This window comes from Leptonychotes weddellii, chromosome 9 (genome assembly GCF_054177405.1).
Source record: "Leptonychotes weddellii isolate Sample4059 chromosome 9, ASM5417740v2, whole genome shotgun sequence".
Taxonomy (NCBI): domain Eukaryota; kingdom Metazoa; phylum Chordata; class Mammalia; order Carnivora; family Phocidae; genus Leptonychotes; species Leptonychotes weddellii.
The window spans coordinates 101008950-101036322 of NC_138377.1; the positions used below are offsets into that span (position 1 = coordinate 101008950).

Below are 27373 nucleotides of genomic sequence, written 5' to 3' on the forward strand. Positions count from 1 at the left end.
CTCCCCCTCCTCCTCCTCCCCCTCTTCCTCCTCCCTCCTGCAGCTCTATGCCCGCTGCCTCTGCCGGCTCGGTGCCATCCCTTGTTGCCTGGCTCACTGCACCTGCCCTGCATTCCCTCTGTGCTGGGCAGCCAGAAGGGTCTTATCTCTCTCTCTCTCACACACACACACACACACACACACACACACACACCTGCCTCACCGCTTAGGCCCTTCGGTGACCCTACAGGACAAGTCCAAACCCCTGAGACGAGCCTTCAAGATCCTCTTCTGTTTGCCCTGCCCCCTCTCCAGCCATACCCCTACACTCTCCTCCCTGTCCCCTGCTTTCCAGAAATTCCCCTGCTCTGTTCCTCATCACACACTCACCTCCCTGCCTTTGCCACAGCGTCTCCTCTGCCCCCAGAGACCCCACCCTCATCCCCAGGTAACACCTACTCATCTTCAAGAGTCAACTCGGATTATCAGCTCCTCCAGGAAGCCTTCCCAGCTCCCCCAGTCTGGGTTAGGAGCCTCCTCTGAGCTCCCCTCTGTCAAGGGCACTTCCTGCCATCTCTGTGTAGATAGGGGACCAGGGCAGGCAGGGAGGGACAGCGGGGGGCTCCTCTGTTCCCTGGCCCCAGCATGGAACAGATCTGGGACACAGTGGGGCTCAGCAAAAGTTGGCTGACTGCATGTTTATTGAGCTGCTTCCAGCCTCAGCTTTATAACTGGATCTCTGTGACTTTGGGCATTTACACAACGAGTCTAAAAGTGTTTCTGGTCAACCAAGTTGGTAGTGGTTCCAGGTATATGGGAACGCCCCCACTTGGATGAGGTAACCTCAGGTTCCCCCATAAGAACTTCTTGAGGGGGAGGGGTGTGGTAAGCATTGCCCCCTTCAGGCTTGAGGTGGGGGCTGGGCCTCAGTTTCTGCAAAATGGGGGGAGTCAGATAATCCTACATCCTGTGCCTGGTACTCGGGACTATTGTAAGAATAATTTTTTAAAAGCACTCAGGAGGTGGTATGGGGACAGTAGTCAGAGTCATCATCTGGGCCAGGGCCCGCGCTGGCCCTCCTCACACCCACTCACCCCCCAGCCACCCCTTGTCTTAGGGCTCTTTTCACACTCCACAGCTGAGGACCCTGAGGCTCAGAGCGCGGCCGCCACCCTCACAGACGGGCAGAGGGATTATTTGAATCTGGGGCGACCTGATGCTTCTTGCCTCCACAGACTCTGAGAGCCAAGGTCCTGTGGGGGACCAGTGGGTGGGCACTCGGGGTCAGGCACGGGTAGAACAGCGTCCCCAGAGGATGTGCTAGCCCAGGGAGGAGACAGGGAAGAGGCTGATATCCTGTCCACCGCCCCCAGAACAGGCTGGGAATTGGGGGGAAGGAGGGAGCAGAGAGGCAGAGCCACAACGGGAATCCGGGCCGTGGTGTTCTGCATGTTCTCAAGGCTGGGCTGTGACGCAGAGCGTGGCCCTGAGTGGAGAGCCTCGCCCAGGCTGCGGGGAGAGGTCAGGGCTACCCGCCTGCAGGCCGCAGCTCCCCAGCCCGGCCTCGCTGCCCAAGGTCGCTGCTCAGCGGTGGAGGTGGGTGAAGCTGAGGAGGGAGGGTGGGTCAACGGGCAGCCACCCTTCTGGGTCCCATGGATAGGGGGCGCTGGCCAGGGCAGAGACTAAGGGAGGTAAGCCAGGATCCCCCTCCCTCCTCCCAGGGAGAGCCCACTAGCAGACAGCAGCCAGGCCGGGGTGACAGAGCGGCCTGTGGAAGGTCTATAGGGCTCATCTCCACGGGGCAAAGTCCCAAAGGACCCACGACCCTCCCCCCAGAAGGGGCCATCTGGCCGAGGCTAAGACACCCCACTTCACCAGGGCTCCCGCATCCAGCAGAGCTCTTCCCTGCCCGGGGCCCCTGGCCCCCTACCCCTACCTCGGACTGGGCGCATCTGGAGGAGAAGCTGGGAAGCCGGCAGTGGGATCAGGCAGGCGCATTCGAATCTGCGGTCTTCTTCCCAGCCGGGGCCAGCTGGGGTGGGGACAGTAAGAAGAGGCCACATGGCCACCTCTCCTGACGCAGGGAGGTCTGAGCACGTCTGGCTCCCTGAAGAGCAGATAGGGGAACCCTTTCTTCCACCTCCGCCCCGAGGCAGCCTTGACCTCGGGGACAAAGGGCAGAATGGGGCCTTGGGACATCAGGTGGACACTGGCTACTCCCCGATCAGTGCCACTCAATTTCTGTAGATCGATTGAGCTCCAAACCAAGCCAGGACTCATTCTTTCTTCTTCTCTCTGGGTGAAGCCCCAGCCTTCCTCAATCAAGGAGGTGCAAGGAGCATAGTTTTTCGAGTAGAGTTGGGTTCCAGTGCTAGACCCATATTTGCAGGCCAGTTGAACTTGGACGTGTCACCAAAGCCATCAGTCTCACAGGATCTTCTGAGGCATTGTGTAGGCCCCTGACAAGGATCAGTGTGCACGCCTGCTGGTCCTCAGGGGGCCCTGCCTGCAGGCGGAGCAGACTCCACCGGGCCCTCCGCCATAGGCCCGGAGAGGGCCTCATGGCCGGAAGATGCTGCCAGGAGGGCCTGGGAGCAGGGCCCCTCCGGGAGCATCCAAAACTCAGGGCTGAGAGGAACCCAGTGTCGCTGAGAGCTGGAGGGTCCCCAGAGGAGAACCGTGGTGTGGAGGCTTGGTGGACTTAAGCAGACTTGAGCCAGGATTCATTTAGTTTTTAATTCATTAAATGTTTTTAACTCTTTTATGTGGAGTACACACATTCAGACAAATGCACAAAACATAAATGTCTTTGCTGCAGTGATTTATCACAAAGTGAACATACGTGTGTCAGCCCCGCGTGTCCCACAGGTCAAGAGATGCAGCACTGTGGGCGCCTGGGTGGCTCAGTTGGTTAAGCGACTGCCTTCGGCTCAGGTCATGATCCTGGAGTCCCTGGATCGAGTCCCGCATCGGGCTCCCTGCTCAGCAGGGAGTCTGCTTCTCCCTCTGACCCTCCTCCCTCTCATGCTCTCTCTATCTCATTCTCTCTCTCAAATAAATAAATAAAATCTTTAAAAAAAAAAAAAGAGATGCAGCACTGCTAACACCTCAAAACCTCCCCCCACACCTCCCAGTCACGCCCCCCAGCTCCCCGCATAGATCTCCCACCCTGACTTCTAATTCTAGTGCTTCAGTTTGCCTGGGTTTTTTTGTTTTGGTTTGATTTTTATTCATTTAGGGCGCCTGGGTGGCTCAGTCGTTAAGCGGCTGCCTTCGGCTCAGGTCATGATCTCAGGGTCCTGGGATCGAGCCCCACATCGGGCTCCCTACTCCGCGGGAAGCCTGCTTCTCCCTCCCCCACTCCCCCTGCTTGTGTTCCCTCTCTCACTGTCTCTCTCTCTCTCTCAAATAAATGAATAAATTCTTTTATTCATTTATTTGAGAGAGAGAGAGTGTGCGTGTGCAAGAGAGAGCGGGACAGGGGGAGGGGCAAAGGGAGAGGAAGAAGCAGACTTCTGGAGGAGCAGGGATCCAACATGGGGGGGGGACCTCGATTTGAGCCAAATCTCTATGGAATCATAGGGTAGGTACTTCGTGTCCGACTTCTTTTGCTTGAGATTATGTGTGAGAGCTTCCTCCCTGTGGTTTCATGTCGTTGGTGCTCATTTATTTTTACCGCTGTTTATATTCCATTGTATGTCTCCGTTCGACTGTGATGGACATTTGTGTGATTTCCACTTGGGATTAATACAAATAATGCTGCGAGGAATGTTCTCACCCCCTGCTTCCTGATGCGTGGATGCATGCATTTGTGCTGGGTATAATACACCCAGGTGTATAATTGCAGGATCGTAGGCTATGCCTACATTCAACCTGAATAGTACCCTGTAAGCAGGGGGTTCTCCAAAGTGGTGGTGGCTCTTCAGGTCCCCCAACAGTGAAGAAGTGTTCCATGTGTTCCACACCCTCACCCACATTTGACACGGTTGGGATTGTTTTGTTCTGTTTTTGTCATTCTAGTGGGCGTATAGTAATATCTCGTTGTGGTTTTAAATGACTAAAGAGGGTGGGCACCAATTCACATGCTTATTGACTTATTCTGTCAAGTGCCAGTTCAATCTTTTGTCCATTATTCCCTTGAGTGGTCTGTCTTTTTCTTACTTATTTGTAAGAGTTATTTTTATATCTGAATATGAGCCGACGGTCTGTCGTGCATGTTGCAAATATCTCCTACTGGTCTTGCCCACTCACTCCCTTAATAATGTCTTTTCATGAATAGAGGTTCTTAACTTAAATGGACCAAATTTATCAATCCTTTCCATTCTGACTTGTGCTTTTTTGTGTCCTGTTGTTCAAAAGCTTTTCCTCCCTGAAGTTCTTAATGATACTCTCATCCTTGTCTTTTAGAATCCTTACTGTTTTACGTTTTATACTTAGATCTCCATCTTCCTGGAATTTATTGTTGTTTATGATATGTGATGGCAGCCAAGTTTCCCCTTTCCTATATAGATATCAAACTGACACAGTATCATCTACTACAATCACGGTCTTATCCCTGCAGTCCTTGAATACCATCCTTGTCATGAGTTAAAAGTCCATATACATGTGGGTCTGCTTCAAGACTCTCTATCCTACCTCTTTGACCTACGTATCAATCTTTGCACTGATATTACCCTGTCTTAATTACTGTTACTTTATCGTAAGTCTTGATAGCTGATAAAGTAAGTCTTCCCAATTGTTCCTCTTCAAAAATAATTTTAGTTATATTGCCCTTTTTATTTCTCACCTATTATAGAATCAGCTTGTCTATTTCTACACACACACACACACACACACAAGTTATGATTTTGATCAGAAGTGCATTAAATCTATAAATCAATTTTGGAAAGAACTAATTCTTCAAATATTACATCTTTCAATCCATGAACATGGTGTGACCCCCATTGTGTTTAGATTAAAATTATTCGAAATTAGATGAATAATATATGGATATATTCTTATTAGAAATATAAAATGAGGGACACCTGGGTGGCTCAGTTGGTTAAGTGCCTGACTCTTGGTTTCGGCTCAGGTTACGATCTCAGAGTCTTGAAATCAAGTCCCATGTTGGACTCCACACTGGGCGTGAAGCCTGTTTAAGATTCTCTCTCTCCTTCTCCCTCTGCCTCCCCCGTCCACCCCCCCCAAATTCACACACTCTCTCCCTCTCTCTCTCAAATATATATATTTTTATATATTATATTAAAAATATATATGATTAGAAAGGAAGTAAGTATTCCTTTCCCCTCCCAAACAGAGCAGCAACCACTGTTCTTATACACCTGTATGCATGCCCACACGCACATGCACACACACACACACATTTTGGATGGGATCATAGCAATTTGCCACATGCTTTTTTTAATTTAACAATATTGTGCCGACATCTCTCTGTGTCAGAACAAGCTAGCAAGGTCACTCTCTGTGAGTACTCCATGCGGCCCCGGCAGAAAGTCGGTGGACTGAACTCACTGAGCATCCTGGAACACTACTCTTGCATGTGTGTGTGTGTTCCTCTAGGAGATTTAATCCTACAAGCAAAGAAACCCATTTGGATACTGCTTTAATTATTCAGAGACGACATAATGAAAGCCAAAACGGGGCCAGGGAAGGAGAAGAGGGACAAATTTCCTTTTCCAAAATAACACGTGCTTCCTCTTGACAGTCTCCTGGGCCTCCCACACCCGTGTCAGTCTCTGGGCTGCCATAGATGGAAGATGCAGGGCCCAGCAGAGGGGTGGGCACTGTCTGTCGTGCGTGTTGGGCAACAAGGACGAGGAGGAAGGGGTCTGACCTGATGATTAAAGCAGCCGCTGAGCAGAAATGGGGCAGGATGAGAATGGGATGAGAATCCAGGGCCTACCTGTCCTGGGCAAGGCCTGAGCCAGCTGCCGCACGCGCTGACTCTGAGTTCCGCAGCAACCCCGTGCTTAGCCTGTCAGAGGGATCTGAGGTTCAGAAAGCTGGAGGGGCCTGTCTAGGCTCAGTGAGTCAGTGGCCACACTGGGCGTCTGACCAAAGCCTGACCGCAAGGCCCTGTGTGTGTGTGCAGTCTCTAGGCCGAGTCTCTTAGTTAATGATGCTGCCCAAGGACACCAGATGGGCCGATCTAGAGGCGCCAAGACCTGGAACTCAACTGGGGCAGGTGCTGGGGAGATGGACCCTGCCCTGGCACCAGTTAGAGGGAGTCCGGCCAGAAGGCTAGACAGTGGCAGGTGACAAGTGGTGTCTGATGAGTCCCTGCTGTCTGGGAACCCTTCTCCAAGGAGCCCGCGGCCCACATGCAGCAGGTTGGAGGCAGTGGCCAGGAGGCAGGCCACAGCCGCAGTCAGCAGGGGTCCCAGGAGGGAGTTGGGGGCTGAGCTCTGCTTCCTGGAAACTTGGGGGCCTGGCTTGGCCGAGGAGCCCCCACTCCCACATGCCAAGGCTCCGCAGCTTCAGGAGGGCCACCGGCCTCCAGGGCTTAGCAAACTCTGCCCGCCTCACTTCCCCCCCTTCCACCTCCTCCCCCTCTATCGACCTTCCTGGCCTCACATTTTGGGTGCTTCTTTTATATTTATATTTAAGAAATTCCCTTTTAAAAACTTTTTTATAAATAACAGTAGGGAATTTTTATTACAAAGCAAAGGCCATTAATGTAGCCCATCCATCTCCTATGCATACATGAAGGCAGACGTTAATTTTTTTCCCAAACTGAGATTACACCAATCATCCTTTTCAGGAAGCTGCTCCTAGCACTTCTCAGCATACTGTGCAGTTTCCCCGGATGGGGGCATCTGGCAGGATTGCATAGCACTTAAGAACACAGACTTGAGGACTAGCAGGCCTGAGTCTCAGACCCTCTCTCTGCCACTCATTAGTTTTGTGACTGAGCCAGTTACATGCCTCTCTGGACCTTGGTTTCCCCGTCAGTGCAATGAGGATGATGACAGGCTGGATGTGAGGCTCGGTGTGGGGACTAAGTGAGGGAAGGTCTAACCCAGAGCCCACTCGGTGCTCAGTGAGCACCAGATATTAGGACTATTGTTATTCCTAATCAAAGACAGAGCCCGGCAGCCTGGCCCCACCTCATACCCTAGATCTGGTAGATCCTGGCCCCACCTCATACCCTAGATCCTGTAGATCCCAGTCCTGACCTCAAGTCTTTATCTGGGTCTCCTGGGCCTACCGGATGTCTCTTCCTGCCCCCCGGGGTGGTCAGGGTAGCTGGGGCCTGGGCTCAGCTCCCAAGTAGCATTCACTGGGAGTTCTGAAGGTTCTTCTCCGGGTTCTCAGAGACATGAGGAAGGACAGGGATTAGAAAAGGGGAGAAGGAGAAGGCAGAGAAGTGGCTCGGAGTTAACCAGGCCCTGGAAACCTGGCCCCAGGGCCTTTCGAGTCTCTACTACTCATGAGCTCCCTCACCAGGGGTGCGAGCCCCAGGTCCCTCCTCATTGGCATCACAAGAAGACACATGGCCCCTGGGAGAGACCATTGGCATGACTGCTCTCCCATGGCCAGGAGAAGTGGAGGTCGAGTTATTACCACCCCCTTAAGGAGTTGCTAAGACTCAAGGGCACAGCTTGGGGTCCACTCTGCTCATTGGCCTGCTGAATTCCAAGTGGAGGTGCAGATGTGGGGTGGAGGTCCCAGTGGGACTGGGGACCTGATTCTGAGCTCTGGGACCCACAGGAGATGAACAACTACCGGCGGGCCATGCAGAAGATGGCAGAGGACATCCTGTCGCTGCGGAAACACACCAGCATGCTGGAGGCCGAGAACCGCATGCTGAGGAGCCAGCTGACCCAGGAGGAGGGGGAAGAGGAGGAGGACAACGCCAACAAAGCCCAGAAGCTGGATGAGGGTATACGGGCCATTGAGAGCATCCGGGTGCCTGCCCGAGCCCAGGCTCTGGATTGCAGACCAGGGTGGTGGGGAGACTTTCCCAGCTGTGCCTGCTCCTGGACACTGGTGGGGTCCTCTCCGGGATGGGGAATGGAGACTCCAGTCCTGTCTCGATCCCCAGGACTGAGAGACACTTGTCCCTGCCCCCCCAGCTCTGCTGAGCTGGGAGATGCCTCTTCCCTGAGACAGCTCCCCCACCCCACCAGTGTCCATGAAGCAGAAACTGCTGCTGAGTGAGCTGGACCTGAAGAAACTGAGGGACAAAGTGCAGCATTTGCAGAATGAGCTGATTCGGGTGAGCTGGGGCTGGGGGGTGGGGGGCAGAGGGCAGGGGGAGCAGAGAGGAAGGGAGCTGGGGGGGGTCCAGAGCAGCGTCTGGGAGCAGAAGGGAGAGAGGCGCGGAGGGACGGGGACACTGCAGTGGGAGGCTCAGCAGAGGGGCCAAGGGTAACCCCGGGCACCCCTTCTTTCCCCACCCCCTTCCCTCCGCCACCATCAGAAGAATGATCGAGAGAAGGAGCTGCTCCTCCTGCACCAGGCTCAGCAGCCACAAGCAGCACTGCTGAAGCGGTATCAGGACAAGCTGCAGAAGATGAAGGCGCTGGAGGAGACCGTGCGGCACCAGGAGAAGGCAGGTGCCACAAGGACCAGCCCGCCAGGCACCAGCCCGGGGCGGGGAGGTGCGCCATCCCCCCGCGGCCAGCCCAGCCTTTGTGCTCTGCCCTCCAGGTAATCGAGAAGATGGAGCGGGTGCTGGAGGACAAGCTGCGGGACAGGAAGGAGCCCCTGCTCAGCAGGCTGCAGGGAAAGCCCACCATCGGTGAGTCTGCTCCGCAGCTTTTGTCCCATCCCTGGGGGCCCGGCCTTCCTGGAGCATCGGCTTCAGGAGCAGAGCTGGGGCAAAGGATGCTGCCCCGCTACTGAGGCAGGCAGTGAGGGGCTCCCAAAGGTCCCCTGGGCTCCCCTCTCCTGCCAAGAAGCCCCTGGGGACACATGGGGACAGTGTGTGAACCAGGCTAGAAAGACAGCAGACCCTGCTCAGAGCCACAGAGAGGCCCTGCAGACTGGAGTGAGCAGGCAGGGGCTGCCCGGGCCCTTCTGGAACTTCCTTGTCTCCCCATTGTCTTCAGAATCCGCTTCTACAAAACAAACAGCACTTGTCTGTTTCCTCCACTGACGTTAACCAGAGCCACCTAGAAGGGCCAGTCTGAGGGGGCTCTGGGGGAAGGGGGGAAGAACCAGGTCCCGTCACCCCGGGCCGGCCCCGGGCAGAGGATTTCCCTGAGCCATGTGTGCAGCCTCGCCAGCCAGGAAGCCCCATGTGCCCAGCCCTGTGGCAGCCTTCACTGCAAGGGGGGGGGGGGGCGGTGCATTTCGGAAGGCCTTTGGAAAACTGTGCAAGCTGGGGCTGCCTTTCAGGAACCCCGAGGTCATCCCAGAGTGGGATGAGAGAGGGGAAGGCAGCCTAGGGAGGGCAAAGGCCCAGGGAGTGACAATGGCAGGAGCAGAGAAGGGAGGAGAGGGAGAGGTGAAGAGCTAAAATCGATCCAGGACCAAAGGCCGGGGAGTGGTTATGGAGAACACGGGGGTCAGATTCTAAAGAGCCTGGGATGGGCTGAGGCGCGTGGCTCTGATTCCCCTGGCAGCAGGGAACCATTGAAGGCTTGGGAGCAGAGGAGGGGCAGAATGGAGCAAAATGCTGGGGCAGATCAGGCTGGGGGCAGGTGGGCAGGAAAGCCTATCTCACGAAGAGCTGTGGCCACGTCTGCAGCCTTCCCCATGCTCTCTGCCTCTGGCCGTCCCCCGGGGCCGACGGGAGAGAACCTGCCTGTGGACCTGTACTCAGTCCTGCTGGCAGAAAACTCCAGGCTGCGGGCAGAGCTGGAGAAGAACCGCCACCAGTCAGCGCCCATTATCCTGCAGCAGCAGGCGCTGCCGGTAAGAGCCGCCCCCACACGGGGCCTGGGCCTGCCTGAGCCAGCCGCCGGGCGCTCAGCAACTGTGCCCAGCCCAATCCAAGCTGAAGACCACAATCCCGAGCTAGGCTTCCCAGGGTCCCCGATGTGCCTGGAGACTCCTGGAGTGCCAACTCTCAGGCCCGCCTCTTTGCTCCTGGGGGACACACATGGGCCTGAAAGCTCCACCTTTGCCCTCCTCTTGAAGCCTGGGAGAAAGCAAGCCCCTAATGGCCCTTGACCTTTGACCCCTGACCCCTTTCTGCCACCTGGCTGGCCTGCACTTGGACTCCACACAGCCTCTCTGAGCTCCGTCCTGGAACATTTCCTGGGACTGGTACAGCCTTGGAGAGAGAGCCCTTTTCCCCCATCCCAGGTGGACCCCAGGGAGTTGGGAGCAGGAGGAGACCTGGCAGAGAGACTGCAAGAGACAGATGGCCCAGGCCAGTCCAAGGGCACAGAGGCCCTGCCCGCACAGGTGGGTGCCCCTGGCCCCAGAAATGCCTCGGCCCCGCTCCATCTCCAAGGCTGCTGCAGGCGCCCCTGCTTTACGCAAACCCAAAGACAAGACATTTGGAATTACGGAAGAGGGGTGGGCAGGGGACCCAGGAGGGTTTTTCTCTTCATCCCAGGACTTATAGGAGATGAGTTCTGTTTGAACGCTCCCCTGGTGCGTGGACATCCGGGTAAAGTGTGGGGACAGGGGAGCCCTCACTTTACAAAAAGACTCCCTGTTCAAGAGTCCTTTCTGTGAGCTAATCTGCCTGGTACATTTTACATTTAGAAAGTGATGTGCAGAAACTCCATATAACCAAATCTGTGGGGAGAAAGGTGGTGAAAAAAGCACCTGCCATCTCAGGTCAACCTCGGGAAAGAGGGTTTGGCCCTGGGTCTGAGGCTCTGCATTGGGGAGCTGAGTTGGGAACTCAGACCTGGCTGGTTTCTGCCTCAGTAGCTCACGGCCTCCTGAGCCCACACGGCTGCAGTCCCTAGTGGGAGCCAGGTGTGAGCTTCTGCTTTGCCCACAGGATCTCCTTGCCAGTACCTCAGACAAGTTCAACCTTCTGGCCAAGCTAGAACGAGCTCAGAGCCGGATCCTATCCCTGGAAAGCCAGGTAGGTGAGCCAGGCTGGCGTCAGTCATCCTGGGCAGGCTCACCGCTCAACAACCCTTGACCAGAGTCAGGCTCCAAGTGTGACCAGGGTTGTGGCTCAGTGTGTGCCCAAGGTCAGGGCTCAATATGTTGTTGGAACTCAAGGAGGGTCCATCTGTGCCTTAATCGGACTGTCATTTGGCCCCTCCCCCCCCACCCCTGGCATGCCCGATGTCTCCAGAAGGTAGTAGGCCCACGTTGCCCGGGCTCTGGTTGTCCTGCTTGCAGGGATGGGCCCTGCTGCCCAGCAGGTCCCTATCTGTCCCTCTCCGTGTCTGCAGTTAGAGGACTCGGCCCGACTCTGGGGACGCGAGAAGCAGGACTTGGCCACACGGCTGCAGGAGCAAGAGTACGGCTTGGGGCACCCCTCAGACTCCGTCATCACTGGCCTGCCCGTGAGTGATCTCTCTGGAGAAGCTCCGTGGGGTGCAGGCAGTGCGGCTGGCAGCCGCCATCCCCGACCCCGAGTCTCTGGGCCCTGAGAAGAACTGTCCAGAAGACCTGCGCTCAGCTTCTGCCCTGTTACCATCAGGAGCCCTGGCCTGGTCTCCATGCCCCACCTGCCCAAGGGGAATAGAAAGCCCCCCGAGACGACCCTTTCCCACGGGTGGTGGTGAGAATCCAGGGGACATGGCCGTGGATGAAGGGTTGCCCCTGCAGGCATTTCTGGAATGCTCTGGTCCTGGCTGTACTTTAGCACCGGGTTTGCTCCTGCGCAGAGTAGCTGTGGCCCCCACCCAAGTCCAGAGCCCCTAAGGCTCTCCCGTGAGCGCCCCCTCTTGGCCCCTTCAGTGCTGCCCACCTTCCGGTGATGGGGGCACGGTGCCAGAGAGAAAGGCTGCTGGCTTCGTCTGCACAAACAGGCCTGTTCACAGCTGCCCCTCAAGCTCGGCCCCAGGCTAAACAGGTTTGGAATCCTTTGTGAAGGCACGGCCCACTGTATTTGGGTCCTCCGAGGCCTGGCTTGCCAGGCAAGATGCACTCTGATGGGTCCCCTCACCGGGGCAGGGGCGTACTCACCTCCCTTTGCTTTGCATACCACAGAACTCCTTGGCCCATGCCAAGGACCACAGGCGACCCTCGAAGCTGGACCCTCTGATGCCCAGCTCGGAGACTAAGCTCAACAAGCCCTCAAACTCCGAAAAGACCTGAGTCTTAGCAGACCTGAGTAGCTGGAGCAGGCCTCCCTCTCTATGTGCTGGGGAGTCTCATTCCACCCCCCAGATGACTGTATTAAATGCCATAGGTCAGTGAGCATTCACCTCTTTCCTGGAGTAGGGCAGCCAAGGGGACCCAGCTTCCTCCTGCCAGACCCCACTCTGAACCCAGGCCCTCCACTGCAGCGCTATAGTCTCCTGAGGCCTATCCCAGAAACTACCATTTTGGGACAGCCAGAGGTCATAGTGAACCCAGGAGGGTGGGGAAGAGGCCTTCCAAAGCAGGAACCCTTCCAGACCTCCAGAAGAAATGAGATGACCAGAGGCCAGCTCTGTTGGAAAATGTGAGGGAGGCTGGGACTTTCCACTTGCCCCCAGACATCTCATATCTGAAATCCCTTCTTCCAAGTTTGGTTTATCTGTTTCTCAGGAAGGGAAAGACTTAAAGCCTGCCTGTGGCAATCAATTACATATTAGTGTGAAATACCCCCATTTACCGGGCTAGGCTGAGCTGGCAATGTTGTGTCCAAATACAGCCAGGGACAGGAAAGCAGATGGGACCCGGGGAAGGAGCCCTCCGCTGAGAATCAGGAGGCCTGAATTCTAGCTGCAAGCATGCTGTGTGACCTTGAGTGACTCTAGCAACCTCTCTGGGCTTCCATTTCCCCATCTATCCCATGCAGAGCTTACCTTCTCTGATGGTAAGCCCCTTTCCAGCTCTAACATTTCTGAGTCAAAGACAACTTGGCCCCAGAGAAGAGAAAGGAAGCAGTAAGGAGAGAGAAAGCCAACATGAAAGAGGATTGTATGGTAGGGCAAGCAGAAAGGCTCCAAGAGTGGACTCAGAGCCTACAGATGCTGGTAGAAGAGACCAAGGCTGCAGGGCCACTGTCCTGAGCAGGATTAGCTCCCCTGTCTGCCTGCAGGACTTAGACCTGACTAGCAGAGGGCCAGAAAGGATCAGGCACCCGGTCAGATCAGGAATTATGGACTCAGAAGGGGTTAAGAGGGCTGAAATTGGGACCAGTGCCCGACAGTCCAAATAATGTACCAGACTCAGCCATAGTCTTCTTGCCTAGAGCTTGGGCAAGTGGACACATCTCCCTAGAACAGGAAGCTGAGGCCTGGGGAAACCCAGAGAAAGGTCAGGTGGGGTAAAGAAAGCACGCTGGCCTCTTATTCTCTAGGTCAGTCACCTCACACCAGACCCTCACTCACAGGCTTCGGCCCTAGCTTCCCCCAGATCTCTCACTGGGCCTTGGCAGGAAGTCCTCAAGACCCCACAGGGAACGCCCACCCAAGGTTCAGCCAATCAGGGCCTGGCAAGAGCCTCACTCCGGCGGCAGCAAGGAGGGCGACCCTACTAGCCCCTGAGCTGCTGTAGGTGTGTGTGTTGGGGGGGGGGTCCCAGCAGAGAGAGCTTCAAGCGCAGCTGCCTCAGGACCCCCATTCATGCTCAGATCCCACTGTTGACCCAGGCCACAGAGCATCTCCACAGGAGTGATGGCCACCTTGGGGGTCAGATAGAAATGAAAACACTTCACGTAGTTCAGCCATTTATTGCCTCCCTGGGGCAGGCGGAGAGGGGGAAGAGGTGGCGGGAAAGAGGGGCGCCCTGGCTGAGCTGGGGCAGCTGACCATTGAGCGCCAACTCTCTCTTCTCAGCGCTGGTCCAAAAGGAGCAGGGGAGGGGGACCGAGGGCTGACGAGCAGACACCACCAGGGGTGCCACCCCCTCGGGCCTCCCTCCAGCACCCCTGCTGGCTTGATGGGTGGCAGAGGCGATGCGCACCCTCTCTAATCACACCTGGGGTGGGTCCTGGCTGAAGGGCCTGAAGGTGAAGAAGATGGGCTTGTCGGGCATCAGGATGAGGTTGAATGTGGTGCCCACATCACTGAGATGTTGCATTTCAACTCTGAAGTTCTCCAGAATCTGAGAAAGAGGTGGTGGGCTTAGGGGAGAGATGGGGAGGGGCTGTCTCCCCCGGGGCCAGGCTCATTCACCTGTAGGTGTTGCCTGTTTTGCCTGACTCAAGGAGTTCTAAGGGCTCAACAGCCAGCTCCTATGTACCCGGCACAGTGCGTGAAAATACACCCCTAGTGCTTCGTCCCCTTGATTCACCTTAGCTTCTACAAAACCTCGTCCCACCCCACACCCATCCTGTCACCACTTGGAGGGAACAGATGGCCAGGGGACACCAATGGTAATAAGCAAATTAGCCCAAAAGAGGAGACGGCAGATTAGCCCAAAATTGTGGGGGAGGAGGAGGGCAAGTCATGGGAGACAGATGTCCCCAGCCTTGTACTCCCTGGGCTCTGGACAGAAGTGGGTGTAGGAGGGTCAGTGCCTTCATTCGGTCCACGGCCAGCTCAGGCTGCCCTGATGTCCCCGGCTGGACTCACGTGGATGAGGAAGAGGGTCATCTCGAGCTCAGCGATCCGCCGGCCCACACACTGCCGCACACCCCAGCCAAAGCCCAGGTTCCGGAAGTGGATGAGGTCCTTATCTTTACCCAGCCATCGGGTTGGGTCAAACTTGCCCGGATTGAAGAAGAAGGTGGGGTCCTGGCCCATGGCATAGGTGGACACCTGCACCAATGTCTGGGGACAAGGTGGGCAGAGGCCTGAGTATAAGCCTCATCTACTCACAGCCTGGAGCATGACTCAGCTCCCCGCTCCCACCCCCAGCCAGGCTGTCCCGCCTCCCGGCATAGGACGCTCCCTGCCGCACGACGTTGAAAAAGGCCCCACCCTCCCTGAGCCTCGCCCATCATGTGGACATGACCGAGGACTCAAGGCCGGGGATGGCCCCCGGGATTGTCTGCCTTTTGCTCAGCCCCAGGGGGCTCCTGAGACCCAGGCAGCCCATGGGGCCTCCCTCCTAACCTTGGACTCGGGCAACCTTCCAGAGATCGTCACCCACTATGTCCAGTACCCCTGCCCTTCGTTCACACTTGGACTGCTGCTGTCAAGGACCACACCAGCCAGCTCCAGGAAGAAAGAGGGGACAGAAACCCCCATCGCCACCGTCTGTGTGCAACTACAGTCCGCCCCCAGCCTCCTGTCTGACTGGCAGAGCTAGCAGCCCCCCCCCACACACACACGCTGCACCTACCTTGGCAGGAATCATGTAATTCCGAAGAATCAAGTCATTTACAAGGTATCTCTGCAGGGTCACGGAGATGGGGTGGAGTCTGCCAGAGGAAGGCATTCAGGAGCTGAAGCCCTGAGGCCTGGACACCTTGCATGGTGGCTCAGCCCCAGCTACTGCATCCCGGGGGGATTCTGGAGACAGAACCCGAACTCTTATTTCCTCCCTCCCCATTCCCAGCTGTCTGCCTGGACTTCTCGCTTCCTGCTACCAAGCCCCTCCCTCGTGCCCTGCCCAGGGATCTGGGGGATGAGGCGGGCAGGCAGGGAGGGTCGGGCTTGCCTCAGTGTCTCCTTGATGCTAGCTTTGAGGAGCGGGACCAGCTGCAGCATCGTGCTCAGGTTTCCCTGGGCCTGGCGCCGGGCCGCCAGGACCTCCTCCCGCAGCATCTCCTGCACCCTCAGGCTGCGTGCCATCTCGTAGAGGTGCCACTGCAGAGTCATGGACGTCTGGCAGGGAGTGTGGGGGGGTGGGCAGCAGAAGACAAGGAGGACCTATCACTCCTGGGGCCTCTAAACCCAGGCTAAATTTTCATTTCCAAGAATCTCTGCCCACCCTCATCCCTGTATCCAGAGACCACCATCCGCAAAAGCAAAACACAGTTCTAAAGGCAAGGGTCCAAAAAAGCCTTCCTCACCCCCCCAGGGCAGGCATGTCTGGGGCAGCACTTGTCCCTGTCCTCGTCCCTGATGTCACCAGAGCCCACCTGTTTCCCCAGCCGGGAGAGTCACCCATACAGCCAATGCCTTCTTCCAGAAGACCCAGAGGGCTTTGGAAGCCAAACCCTACTTCTGTAACGGTGGTACTCCCAAATGACTGCCATTCCATCCCTCTCCCGCTAGCCCTTCCCCAAACCTCAGCATTTGCCTGTGAGAGCATAAAATAAAGTGAGGCCCAAAGATACTGAAACCAGAACAGCCAGACCTGTTTCCCAACAGTGTCGCAATTAGAGTGTGCATATCCCGAGATGAACCAGGTCATCTCGCTATTAGCCAGAGGCAGTGACCATGCTGGAGGTATGAGGGTCACTCATCAAGCCCCACAGCCCCAGATTCTTCAGTGGTGGGACCCCAGGCTGAAGCCGCCTTCCTTCCTATGGCCAGGACATGTCATCTTACCAAGGATCATTTTTTTGTCCAAGAGGTTTGGACACTCTCCTTCTTCCTCCCAGCAGGAGCACTCGGGAAAAAATGCCATGTAGTCACCTCTCAGCTTAAAACCCTTACCTGGCCCCAGAAGCTCATGCCTGACCCACAGGGCCCCCCAACACCCGCCTACCATTCTCAGCCCCACTGCTCCCTCTCTCCAACATGCACCTCAAGCTCTAGCTGCACCGAGCTACACGCGGCTCCTGAAGACCAGAAATCTTCCTCATGCTGTTTCCTCTTTCTAGAATCCCCCTCCCCAAACTAAGAAGCAAGGATGTACTCTTTCTTTAAGGCTCGGAGCACACCTGTGTATTTGTCCTATTACCTCCAAGGCCTGACACAGAGTGGGTACTCAGGAGATATTTGTTTAATAAAGTAGTCAAATAAGTTCCTAGCTGTGTGACCTTGACTAAGTGACTTAACCTCTCTGTGTCCATTTCCTCACCTAAAATTGAGGGATAATAGTAGCATATCTCCCAGTGTTGTTTGTGAATACTCAATGAGTTAATACATGTGAAAAGCTTAGGCCCCTGCCTGCCATATAGGACAGGCTTAATAAATGTCACCTAAGGATAGGTGATTTGGTGCAGGCCAGTGGTTTGGGAGATGTCTTCTACATAACTGACAATGTTTAAAATATGCTCAAAGGCTCGTCTGCAGCCTGTCCCATAGACCAACCCTCCTCTATCAGAGCACAGCATAAAGATGACACCTAGGAAAGAACGTTATTAACATGGGGGCTTTGACACCCACTTCTTCCTGGTCCCGAAACTCTCCAGCTCCTCTCTCCTCCCAGCAACAGCCTTCAAGACACAAGCTGAATTTCAGTTCCTGTATGGCGCACTCTCCCTGTCCTACAAGGCCATGTTCTCTCTCCCCTCTTCTCAGCGCCCTCAGTCCCCGGCCCGTGCCTGGCCGTCCAGTGCTACACCGTCATGCGCTGGTCATCTGTGCGCATGCTGCCTCCTTGTCACGGGATGAGTCGTGTCCCCACCAAGCTCACATGTTGAAGTCCTACCCGCCCCAGGACCTCACAATGTGACTGTATCGGGAGATAGGGCCCGTTACAGAGCGAAGTAAGGTAAAATGAGGTCCTATGGGGGAGCCCTAATGAATGGGACTGGTATGCATATAAGAAGGAGAGATTTGGACACAGACTGTGTGAAGACACAGGGAGAAGACAGCCATCCACAGGCCATGGAGAGGCCTCAGAAGAAATCCACCCAGCCACCTGGATCTTGGCTTCCAGCTCCAGAACTTCAAGAGAATAAACTTCTGTTTTTTAAGCCACTTGGTGTGTGGTACTTTGTTATGACAGCCCCAGCACACTAATATGCCCTTCCTCTCTGAGCCATTTGGGACATTTGAGGTCTCTCATATTCATCTTTATAGTCTCGGTGCCTGAATCCCAACTAATAATCAATAAACTAAATAATTAACCCTCGCTCTCACAGCAACATGATATTGGGAAAAGGGAGGTACACAGGCCAGAGACATTTTGACATTCCAGAAGTTTCTGGGGTACTGTCCTGCCTGGGGAGAGGACCTGAGGGAGGCACCACAGAGCATGCCTTCAGGCATTGGGGGTGCCTTGGGGGACTGAGTCTGGAAGGGGGAGGATGGGAGACAGCAACAAGACCCCGGGGCAAATTCCACTGGCTCCCAGCTCTTCGGGGGGCCTGCCTGCCTTCCTGAATCCAGTGTGCTGTGCTCTCCACCTGTGATTGGAGGGCTCCTCCCTTACAAACCCCACGCACAAGCCTGCCCCTACACCTAGTCGCTCCCTTCTCACGGGCAAAGGAAAAATGGCGGATCGGCCTCAAGGCATGGTCCATGGGGGCCGGATATGACCTCACCCTTCTAGGAGATCAGTATTTATGAAATGCAACCAGGAAAGGGAGACCCACCCCACGTGAGTAGGGTTTCAGGCGACAGGGTGGAGTGGCAGGGAAGGGGCACGGGGCCCAGGAAGGGACAGGACGTGCTGAGGGCCCCTCACCGTGTCCACACCCCCGGCCAACATCTCCGTAATATTGGCCTTGACATCCTCAAAGAGCAGCTTGTTATTTTTTAGGAGGCTGTGGAGGATGCCCGGGTAATTGTTGACGTCTCTCTTCTGCCTCAGGTCCCAGTAGAAGTTCTGGGTGTAGATCTCGGCTGTGCAGGAGGGGAAAAGAGGTGAGCTCTCTGCAGGTGGGAGGGAAGGTGAGAGGCGGTACCAAGGGCTGGGGGTTCAGGAGTCCAGCTTTCTAGCGGCCCCTTTACTGAGCACACACTCTCTGCTGAGCTCTTCATAACCATCTAATTCCTGACCACAGTTCTAGGGGGTGAGTGATGTCATCCCCATTTTACAGATAAGGAAACAGAAGTCCTAGAGGGTAGTGACTTGCCCAAGGTCATGGGGGTGTCAGAGGCAGAGTGGACTTGACTCCAGGTCTGGCGTCAGCACCACACCCAGTCAACCTTCTTCACCCTGCCTTACCGATCTCTCCCACCAAAGTCCTAATCTGTCACCGAGCACAGCTGTGTCTGAAGCACGGGTCCTTAACCCTCTGGGGATCCTGGGCTCCTCTGGAAGAATATGAGGAACATCTCTGATCCTCTTTCTCCAGAAAAATCTAACCATCTCCAATAGCCAGCCTATAGTCCACCATGGCCAGGGGTTCTGGAGCCTCCCTGCCCACTAGAGGACAGAGGCTTCTTACCTCTCTCTCTCCCCAATCCCAGGCCTCAGTTTCCCACCCTCTGAGGTGGACAGGGCTCTCCCGGCCCCCAGACTTGGCTACCCAGGATGCAGCCTTCACCTTTATTGAAAATCACATCCCATGCAGCCACGTGGTCTCTCCAGGTCTTGGTCTTGAATAGACGGAACAGGTCTGGGGGGAAGTTGAGCATGGGGACACTGGTGTGGAACATCTGGTAGACGGCGTCGATGAACCGCTGGGCCTCAGGGTCCACTCTCTCTTCCAGCATCCCCAGGCGCTCCCCAAACATGACGTTGGTGATGGCTGCAGAGGGACACAGGAGAGCCCCTTCCAACCTGGCCATATGAGGGCCTTAGCCCCAGGAATCCCACCACCACCCCCACCAACACATAGGATCTCCCGCACCCAGCCTCAGACTCCTTCAGTAAAGAAACTGAGGCCTGAGTCCCCAAAGGCTGAAATCGAGGGGCTGAGGAAAACTGCCTTCTGGCAACCACTGGGATCCTTCAGAGGGGCATGTGGAAGACCCTACAAAGCATGGTGGGAAGCAGAGTCTCCAACAGAGCTGGGAAAGGGCCGGGGAGGGGCTGAGACTACTCCCCCCACCCCTCCACCAGCACCCCAAGCAGCCTTTGGGCTTTCCTCCTGAGAAGAGAGATAGATTTCTCATCCATAATTGACCAAATTGGCTATTTCCTGAAACGGGTCAGACGAGAGACTAGGGGACACAAATCCCTGGTAATTGACCATCCACGACCCACTCAGGCTGGACCTAAGAAGTCACAACCACCCCAAGTGTTTCCTGCCTACTGGGTCAGGAATTTGAATGTTGATTTCATGCCAAACTCTGGGCATCCCAAATCGCCTTCAGTGATCACATGGTCCCCATCAAGCCATGAGACCTTCGCATGCACTGTTCCCTCTGCCCCTGCTGCCTGACCTCCTTACCCTATCTGTAAAACTCCTACACATCCTCAAATACCCAGTTTAGATTAACCACCCAACCCTCCCATCCCCTCCCAGACCTCGAAGGTCAACGTCCCAGGAGAGAGAGAGGTAGAGGATGTGTCCAGCAGCTCATCCCAGAAGCCAATCCCAATGCTTCTTCAAGGTCTGTGCTGGGTCTTAAGGTAGGAGGCTGGGTTCTCCCACCCACAGGACCACTGCAGGTAGATACAAGCCCCTTACACTCAAAGGCGAAGCGAAACAGGTCGTCACTGATGTCCCCTGAGAACTTTCCGGAGCCCTGCTGCTTGATGCGTCTGTGTAGGACTTTGACAAAGTCCTGAGACACTGGGTCCAGCAGGGGAATGAAGTTCTTTATGGACTCTGGAGCCATCACCTCCTGGTTCAGGGCCAGACGGTCTTTCTTCCAAGCTCCTGACTTCCTGGGAAAACACAGGCCCTCAGGCCCTGATGGTCACAAAACCCACGCCTGGCAAACCCAGAGGGGGCTGACATGGCTGAGCCACAGCTCAGAGCCCTGCACTCACTTCCACCCCCAACACCCTGGGCCTCCCATCTCCCAGCTGCTGCCTGGCCTGGGGGAGGGGATAGGAAGAAAGAGGGCGAAGAAGAACAAAACCCCCACCCTCCTCCACTCCCTCTGTTGCTGCTGTGGCCAGGAACTCCTATTCTTAGAGCCTCGAAGTAACTTCCAAATCCTCTACTGTTTGCCTCACTGCAGGCATGCCCTCCCCTTCCTCCTGGCCGATGCTCAACTCCTGCCATTCAAGCGCCCCTCTCTGTCACCTTTTCTGACCTCTCACAGACACAACTGACCAATCTCTCCTCCTCTACACCCCCAACGTGTCCCATTACTAACGTTGGTGGGGGATCTCAGGTGTCCTGAAAATTGGGTTACTAATAAACCTCAGCTTGTGGCCCATACTCAAAAATAGATCCATGCAAAGCCCTCTTTATAGTTTTAGGGCTTTGCTTGTTTATAAGGATGTTATCACAAACTCACCAGGCAACACAAAAACTGGAACTTGACAGTAACTTAGATGCACACCCCCCAGGCCCTCTCACCTGCTGCCTCCCTGGCTAAGGGGACCACCAGCCTGATGCCCTTGCTTGTTTTATATATAGTTTTATTCCATCTATAGCTATTCCAAAACATACTTTTAAAAACTGTATATTTGTTTTCAACTTCGTAAAAAGGCTGTCATGATTTGCTTTATCCACTCAATTTTAAATTTCTAACTACTGTCTCAATTGTTGCTGAGTCCGTTCGACAGTCACTGAGTCCGTTCACTTTGACTGGTGTGGGCCCCCGCCTACTCATTCTCACTCCCGTTGGGCATTTAACTGGTTTCCTGGGCTTGGTTGTTAGGAACAGCACTGCTGCAAACATTCTAGCTCATGTCCCCTCGGGACTCCATTCTTTGGAGTCTATCCCTGAGCGCAGCACTGCTGTCTCATAGGTAGGTGAATATCCAAGTGCAGGAGGGAATGGCCAACCATTTTCTGAAATGGTGGCACCAGTGTTCACTCCCACCAGCAAGCTACGAGAGCTTTCGTCTCTCTGTATCCTCAGCAACACTGGATATGCACATTTTAAATTTTTGATGAGCGATTTGGTGGAATATGGTGTCCATTACACTTAAATACACTGACTTGTCTGCGTTTCTCACTGTAGACAAGTATCGTTTCTTCCTACGTTTCTCCCTGTAGACCCACGGTGGCGGGGCCCTGCCCCACTTGTCACTGTACCCCAGAGCCTGGCCCATAGTAGGTGCTCAATAAGATGGGACTTAATGAATGAACCAATCAGTGAGGAGTTCTCTAGGGCTTTATTTACTCATTCTGATCTTCAACCTGAGCAGTTCCCTGAAGACTGGCAGTGTGGTTCTTACCATCAGCTGGTTTATGGAGACAGGAAGATGCCAAGGATTTGCCTAGAGGCCCCAGCCAGGAAGGGCAGGGCAAGCATGGCCCAGCTGTGGCCCTGCCTCAGCTCTCTGTCATCTCCCTCCAGCCCCCGGCAGTCAGCCCAGGACTCACTTTAACAGGACGCCAACGGGTCTCTGGTAATACTGGTGATAGGCCACCCAGGGCGGGATGCAAAATCGTTCTGGAGTGGGACCCTCGGACTTAAAGAGAAGGGCCACATCTTCGGGGTCGATGATATAAACCGATTCTATGCTGCCCAGCTTCTCCCTGGAGGAACAGATGAGACGGGCTATGGAGGATTCCAGGAAAGCCAAGGGGGCCCTGGGCGATCAGGCCGGGCTCAGCTCATCTATAACTGCCTCGGGGCCTAGAGCACAGAGCAAACAGTCCTGGGAGTGGATCCCCATTCCACAGCCTCCTCAGCTTTGTTACCTGAGGCAAGGCGCTCACCCCCTCTGAGTCCCAGTTCCCTTTTTTATAAAATAGGGATTCAGTACCTGTTTCACAGGGTTGCTGAAGGACAAGATGATAAAGTCTATGCATGTGATCCTGTTAGGCATTCTGTAAGTGACAGCTTTATAGGCCGTACCAGGGCATGTCCCCAGGACCAGCCACCGCCCCCCCCAGGACCATCAAGTCCTCACTGCCATGCTCTTCTTGCTGCGAGTCCACACCCTCAGCACCCTCCCCCCATCACACCCACTGCAGAGCTCAGAAACAGCATGGTCATGTCATCACCGGAGTGTAGCCTGCTGGGTAGGCAGCCCAGACACCTGGCCAGCCAGTCCCTTCGAGGCTCTAGGATTGGAATGCTGGGAGTGGCCACCCTGCCTCTCTTTGGATTCCAACAAAGCACTTTGCCTCTATTCAGATAAAATCAGGGTAAAACACCAGGCCTCAAGTGCAGATATATGTCACAAAGTAGGCGGTCTCTGTGGGGAAACGGCCGAAAAGTCCACTTCTCATGTGCATCTGCCTTTTGCATAAGAAAGTTAATTCAAGATACACTATAAGGCAAAATATAAAAACATACGGGTATAAGCCAAGTTCTCTCCCCTCCTCCTTCCTCAAAGGGAGGGAGGGAGGGAGGCGGGAAGAGGGGAAGGGAGGAGAGGAAAAGAGGGCGGGAGGGGAGAGGGAGAGTGCTCTTTAACCACTGACCCATTTAAGCCCCAGCCTACCTTCCCAAGTCTCCTTGGGCTTTGTCCCTGGCCTCCCAGAAAATCCCCTCAGTGTTTTTCCAGCTACCAAGTGTCCTTACACCACTATCTCCATCCCCTCACCCCAGCTCAGCAAAATCCTTGAACTGCTATTATTATTACCAATTCCAACTCTGGGAATCTAGCTCAAGGCAGTGATGTGATGCATAACAATGATGCCTAATGGATAAGCATCACGTCTAATAGCAAAATAGCCCAGGGAGGGCTAGATGTCCACTTTACAGAACTGGCTTCAATCAATGTGGCTTATCCACACTCCAGACTACCGTGCTGCCTTTTAAAATCATATTAAAGAGAAAAAAGAGGAAAGAAGTCATCCAGATGTTGTTGTGGGACCCCACCAAACAGCATACATCATATATTCACATCCTTAATGCTACATAAATGTTATCAACATTGGGATTATATCTGATTGCAATTGCCATTTGTGCTTGCCTATATTTTTTGAATTGTTTAATCACATGTATTCAGAAGTTTATCATTTCTGGGCCATAAGTTAGAACAGAACGGGGACACCAAACTAGGAGTCAGACAACTGGGGTTCCAAAGACAGCCCTGGCTTTGCCCTGATGAGCTGTGTGACCTTGGCAAGACCCTTCTCCTTCCCGGCCTCAGTTTCTCTACCTGTAAAACGTGCATAGTAACATCAAATTCAAGGACGTGTCAAGAGGCTCAGATGATAGTGACTCAGAAAACAGAAAGGGGCTTGATAAAAGAAGGAGTTCCAACCAGAGGGAGAGGAAGCAAGGGAAGAGGAGGAGGGAAGGAAGCAGGAATAACGAACCATCTCCCCGAAGTGAGGAGCAACCTTCTCCCAAACCTGGCACTCAGCCACGGGGCTCCCTGCCTCCAACCAGCTGTAAAAAGCACTTTGGACTTCAAAAGCCTTTGTGGGAAGGGGAGTCAGGAACCCTGAGGAATGAGCAGCTGGACCCCTAGGCAAACACACCTGCCCTCCCGCCCCAAGCCCACCAGCAAGCCAGCCAACATATCCTATCAATGCCCTTTCCCACTTTGACCCTTTCACTTAAAGTAAAATGCACTGTCCCTCCTGGTGTCCCCTCCTGGCCCCCAGCTGGCACCTCCACAACCCCCTATCCCCCTTAAGTATCTGTTCAGAACAGAACCCCGCTGTGGCTTGAAGGCTTTGCACCTTAGAAGCTGCCAATTCAGAACAGGCGAGGCCTCCCACCAAGGGCAGCCCCTAGGGGCAGGGGGGGAGCACATTCAGAGGCTAAAAGACCAAAGACCCTTCCTCCTGGCAGAAACCAAGGCAGATGCTTGGAGACTGAGAAGCTCTAGCCAGGAGGGGACAAAATCAGCTGCTCCAGATCTGCACAGGGCTGAGGGGGGAGGCCAGCAACCCAGCGGGACAGGGCTCTTACTGCGTGACCAGGGCAAGAATGCTCACCCCTCTGAGCTTCAGTTGCCTCCAACAATGGGGATGAGAGCTTTACCTTCCAAGGCGTCTTGAGGATAATGGCTGTAGGGAGGCAGTTAACAGAGCTTGCTCTCTTACCACCTGCCCCCAGGAAAGTTTCAAAGGGTGTAGGATCTGAGCGGCATTGAGGCCTCAGGGCTGGGAACAGAACCCACTGTCTGGGAAGGTTCTCCCTTCTGCCACCATCCTCAGGCACGGAAGGAGTAAAGTCAGAAGTGATAAGAACAGGGGCACCTGGGTGGTGCAGTCGGTTAAGTGTCCGACTCTTGATTTCGGCTCAGGTCGTGAGGTCGAGCCCTGCGTTGGGCTCCATGCTGGGCACAGAGCCTGCTTAAGATTCTCCCTCTGCCTCTGCCCCTACCCACCCCCCTGTAAAAAAAAAAAAAAAGGTAGATAAGAGCCTGGAATGGAGGATAGAACTTTTGGGGAAGGGAAGTCCAGCAAGCTTCCCAGGCCCCTCTACCTCCCTATCCCACCAGCCCCACACTGCCAGGCTTACCTGTAAATGGGGCCATACTTCTGGAAGTTCTGGACCTGGTGGTAGTGGATTTTCTGTGAGCCCATCCCCCTCCAGAAACTGTACAGATTTAGCCAGCCATTGTTTCCAGGGGTGGGGATCTCACTAAAGGGGCGAGGAATCTGAGTGGAGATACTGGCCCCCTCCCCAGTGGGCGCCCTGAGATGCCCAGGACCCTCCCGCATGGTGCTCAGGACGGGCTGGCAGCCTTTGACCAGGACTGAGCGAAGAGGAAGCCCCTTGGCCAGCATGCTGTCCCCACGGTGGCTACGGTCCCTGCTCACACTGCCGTGGGCCTGCCAGGTTGACTCCGGCCCTGGGCCCCTGCCGTCCAGCTTATAAGCACCAGCTCAAGGCTAAGCGAACTGACAAAGCGGTCAGCCTCCCTCCTTCTCCTATTGGCTCTGGCCCACACACAGCCCCTCCCAGACTTGGGGTGCCAAGGCTCAGTCTGGGATTTCTGCAGCCAGAAAGGCTTCCCAAGGCACAAGGAGACCCCCCTGTCTCTGTCCTCACTATCAACCCTAGCAGGCCCCTGAAATGGCCAGGTTTGTGCCTTTCCTCTGCTAGGACCTCCTGCTGCCCCCTGCAGTGGGACCCAGCCGCTGGCAGACATCACTCAGGACATGTGGACAACCTGGGGTTGGGGGTGCTTATGAGGGGCCCAGGAGGAGGTGAGAGCCACTCTGCAGCCCTTATTTATAATAGATGATAGATACATAGATATGTAGATACATAGAGACAGAGATAGAGATCATTATAAACTGTTTTTGTACAGTTCCCCGATTTTTAAAAATTTAAATTCAATTAATTAACATATAATGTATTACTGGTTTCAGAAGTAGAGTTCAGTGATTCATCAGTCTTATATAACACCCAGTGCTCATTACATCATCCTCTGTTCTATTTCTTAAATTCCATATATCAGTGAGATCATACGATAATTGTCTTTCTCTGACTGACTTATTTCGCTTAGCATAATACCCTCTAGTTCCATCCACATCATTGCAAACGGTAAGATTTCATTTTTTGATGGCTGAGTAATATTCCGTTGTATATATGAACCACATCTTCTTTATCCATTCATCTGTCTATGGACATCTGGGCTCTTTCCACAGTTTGGCTATTGTGGACATTGCTGCTATAAACATTGGGGTGCAGGTGCCCCTTCGGATCCCTACATTTGTATCTTTGGGGTAAATACCCAGCAGTGCAATTGCTGGGCCATAGGGTCAGTTCCCCAATTTTTAAGGTTCTACTTTTTCTGCTTGGAAAAAGAAAACCTGTATTTTCTGAAAATGTTATAATTGGCAGGTACTGTTATCATTATTTTTAAATATGCTACTATTATAAGAAATAAACTAAATTACAGTCAAGGTTGCTCATTATAGAACACTAAGGAAAAGGACCAACAAGAAAAATCAAAATCTCCCAAGACTTTGAGTGAAAGAACCCAACACCAAAGAGTGGGTGCTGTTGGACTCCGCTCCAGTGAAGTGTGAGAATTGGTGAAATGAATGTGCGGTGTTAGAAGCGCTCCTCTTGGGGCTCCTGGGGGGCTCAGGTGGTTAGGTGTCTGACTCTTGATTTCAGCTCAGGTCATGATCTCAGGGTCCTGAAATCGAGCCTCCGCATTGAGCCCAGCAGGGAGTCTGCTTGGGATTCTTTCCCTCTGTCCCTCTCCCCACTCACGTGAGCTCTCTCTCTCTCTCAAATAAATAAATAAATCTTTTTCAAAAAGTTTCCTCCATGTCTTTAAAAAAAAAGAAACCTTTCTCTTGTGGGGTAATGAACGGGGAAGGGCATGGGAGAACTTGCTGGGGTGCTGGAAATGTTCTCTGTCTTGATCTGTGCGTTTACATACGTAAAAACTCACCTGACCTATATACACTTGTAATATTCGCATTTTATGGAATATAAGTTACCGCAATAAAATGTAAAAAAAAAAAAAATCCCTCTTTTTCTAACAGACTCTTTTTCCTATTAAAAACAACGGACCTTTACAAAGAGGACATGGCCTCACCAAGTAGGAGTTAAACCCAGCTCAAGCTGGGTTCCTCTTCCTAAGATAAGGTAGGAGAGGGAAGTCCCCTGGGTCAAGGGAGAGCAAATAGTCACCAGGGGCAGAG

General features: G+C 54.2%; 2 protein-coding genes across 3 annotated transcripts in view; one reads left to right on the forward strand and one right to left on the reverse strand.

The window, feature by feature from the left end:
• CCDC33 (coiled-coil domain containing 33) overlaps nt 1-13765 on the forward strand; it is a 101904-nt gene extending 88139 nt beyond the window's left edge. Inside the window, exons 14-21 of the mRNA XM_081831384.1 lie at nt 7690-7850; nt 8092-8197; nt 8402-8533; nt 8632-8722; nt 9674-9840; nt 10886-10972; nt 11292-11405; nt 12055-13765. Of these exons, the coding sequence (XP_081687510.1) occupies nt 7690-7850; nt 8092-8197; nt 8402-8533; nt 8632-8722; nt 9674-9840; nt 10886-10972; nt 11292-11405; nt 12055-12162 (966 nt within the window). The 3' untranslated portion in view covers nt 12163-13765. The remainder of the gene's footprint in view (nt 1-7689; nt 7851-8091; nt 8198-8401; nt 8534-8631; nt 8723-9673; nt 9841-10885; nt 10973-11291; nt 11406-12054) is intronic.
• Nucleotides 13707-25578, reverse strand: CYP11A1 (cytochrome P450 family 11 subfamily A member 1). Of its 2 annotated transcripts, XM_006740436.3 has the most exons (9): nt 25227-25578; nt 22178-22333; nt 20360-20559; nt 19271-19474; nt 18466-18623; nt 15601-15767; nt 15283-15361; nt 14571-14768; nt 13707-14100 (listed from the first exon to the last, which is right to left on the reverse strand). In XM_006740436.3, exons 1-9 carry the CDS (start codon nt 25493-25495, stop codon nt 13969-13971), a joined length of 1563 nt encoding a protein of 520 aa, XP_006740499.1. In that variant the 5' UTR covers nt 25496-25578; the 3' UTR covers nt 13707-13968. The 2 variants fall into 2 exon arrangements, with proteins under 2 accessions (XP_006740499.1, XP_030891582.1); XM_031035722.2 differs by lacking the exon at nt 22178-22333.
• Between the last annotated feature and the right edge of the window lie 1795 nt (nt 25579-27373).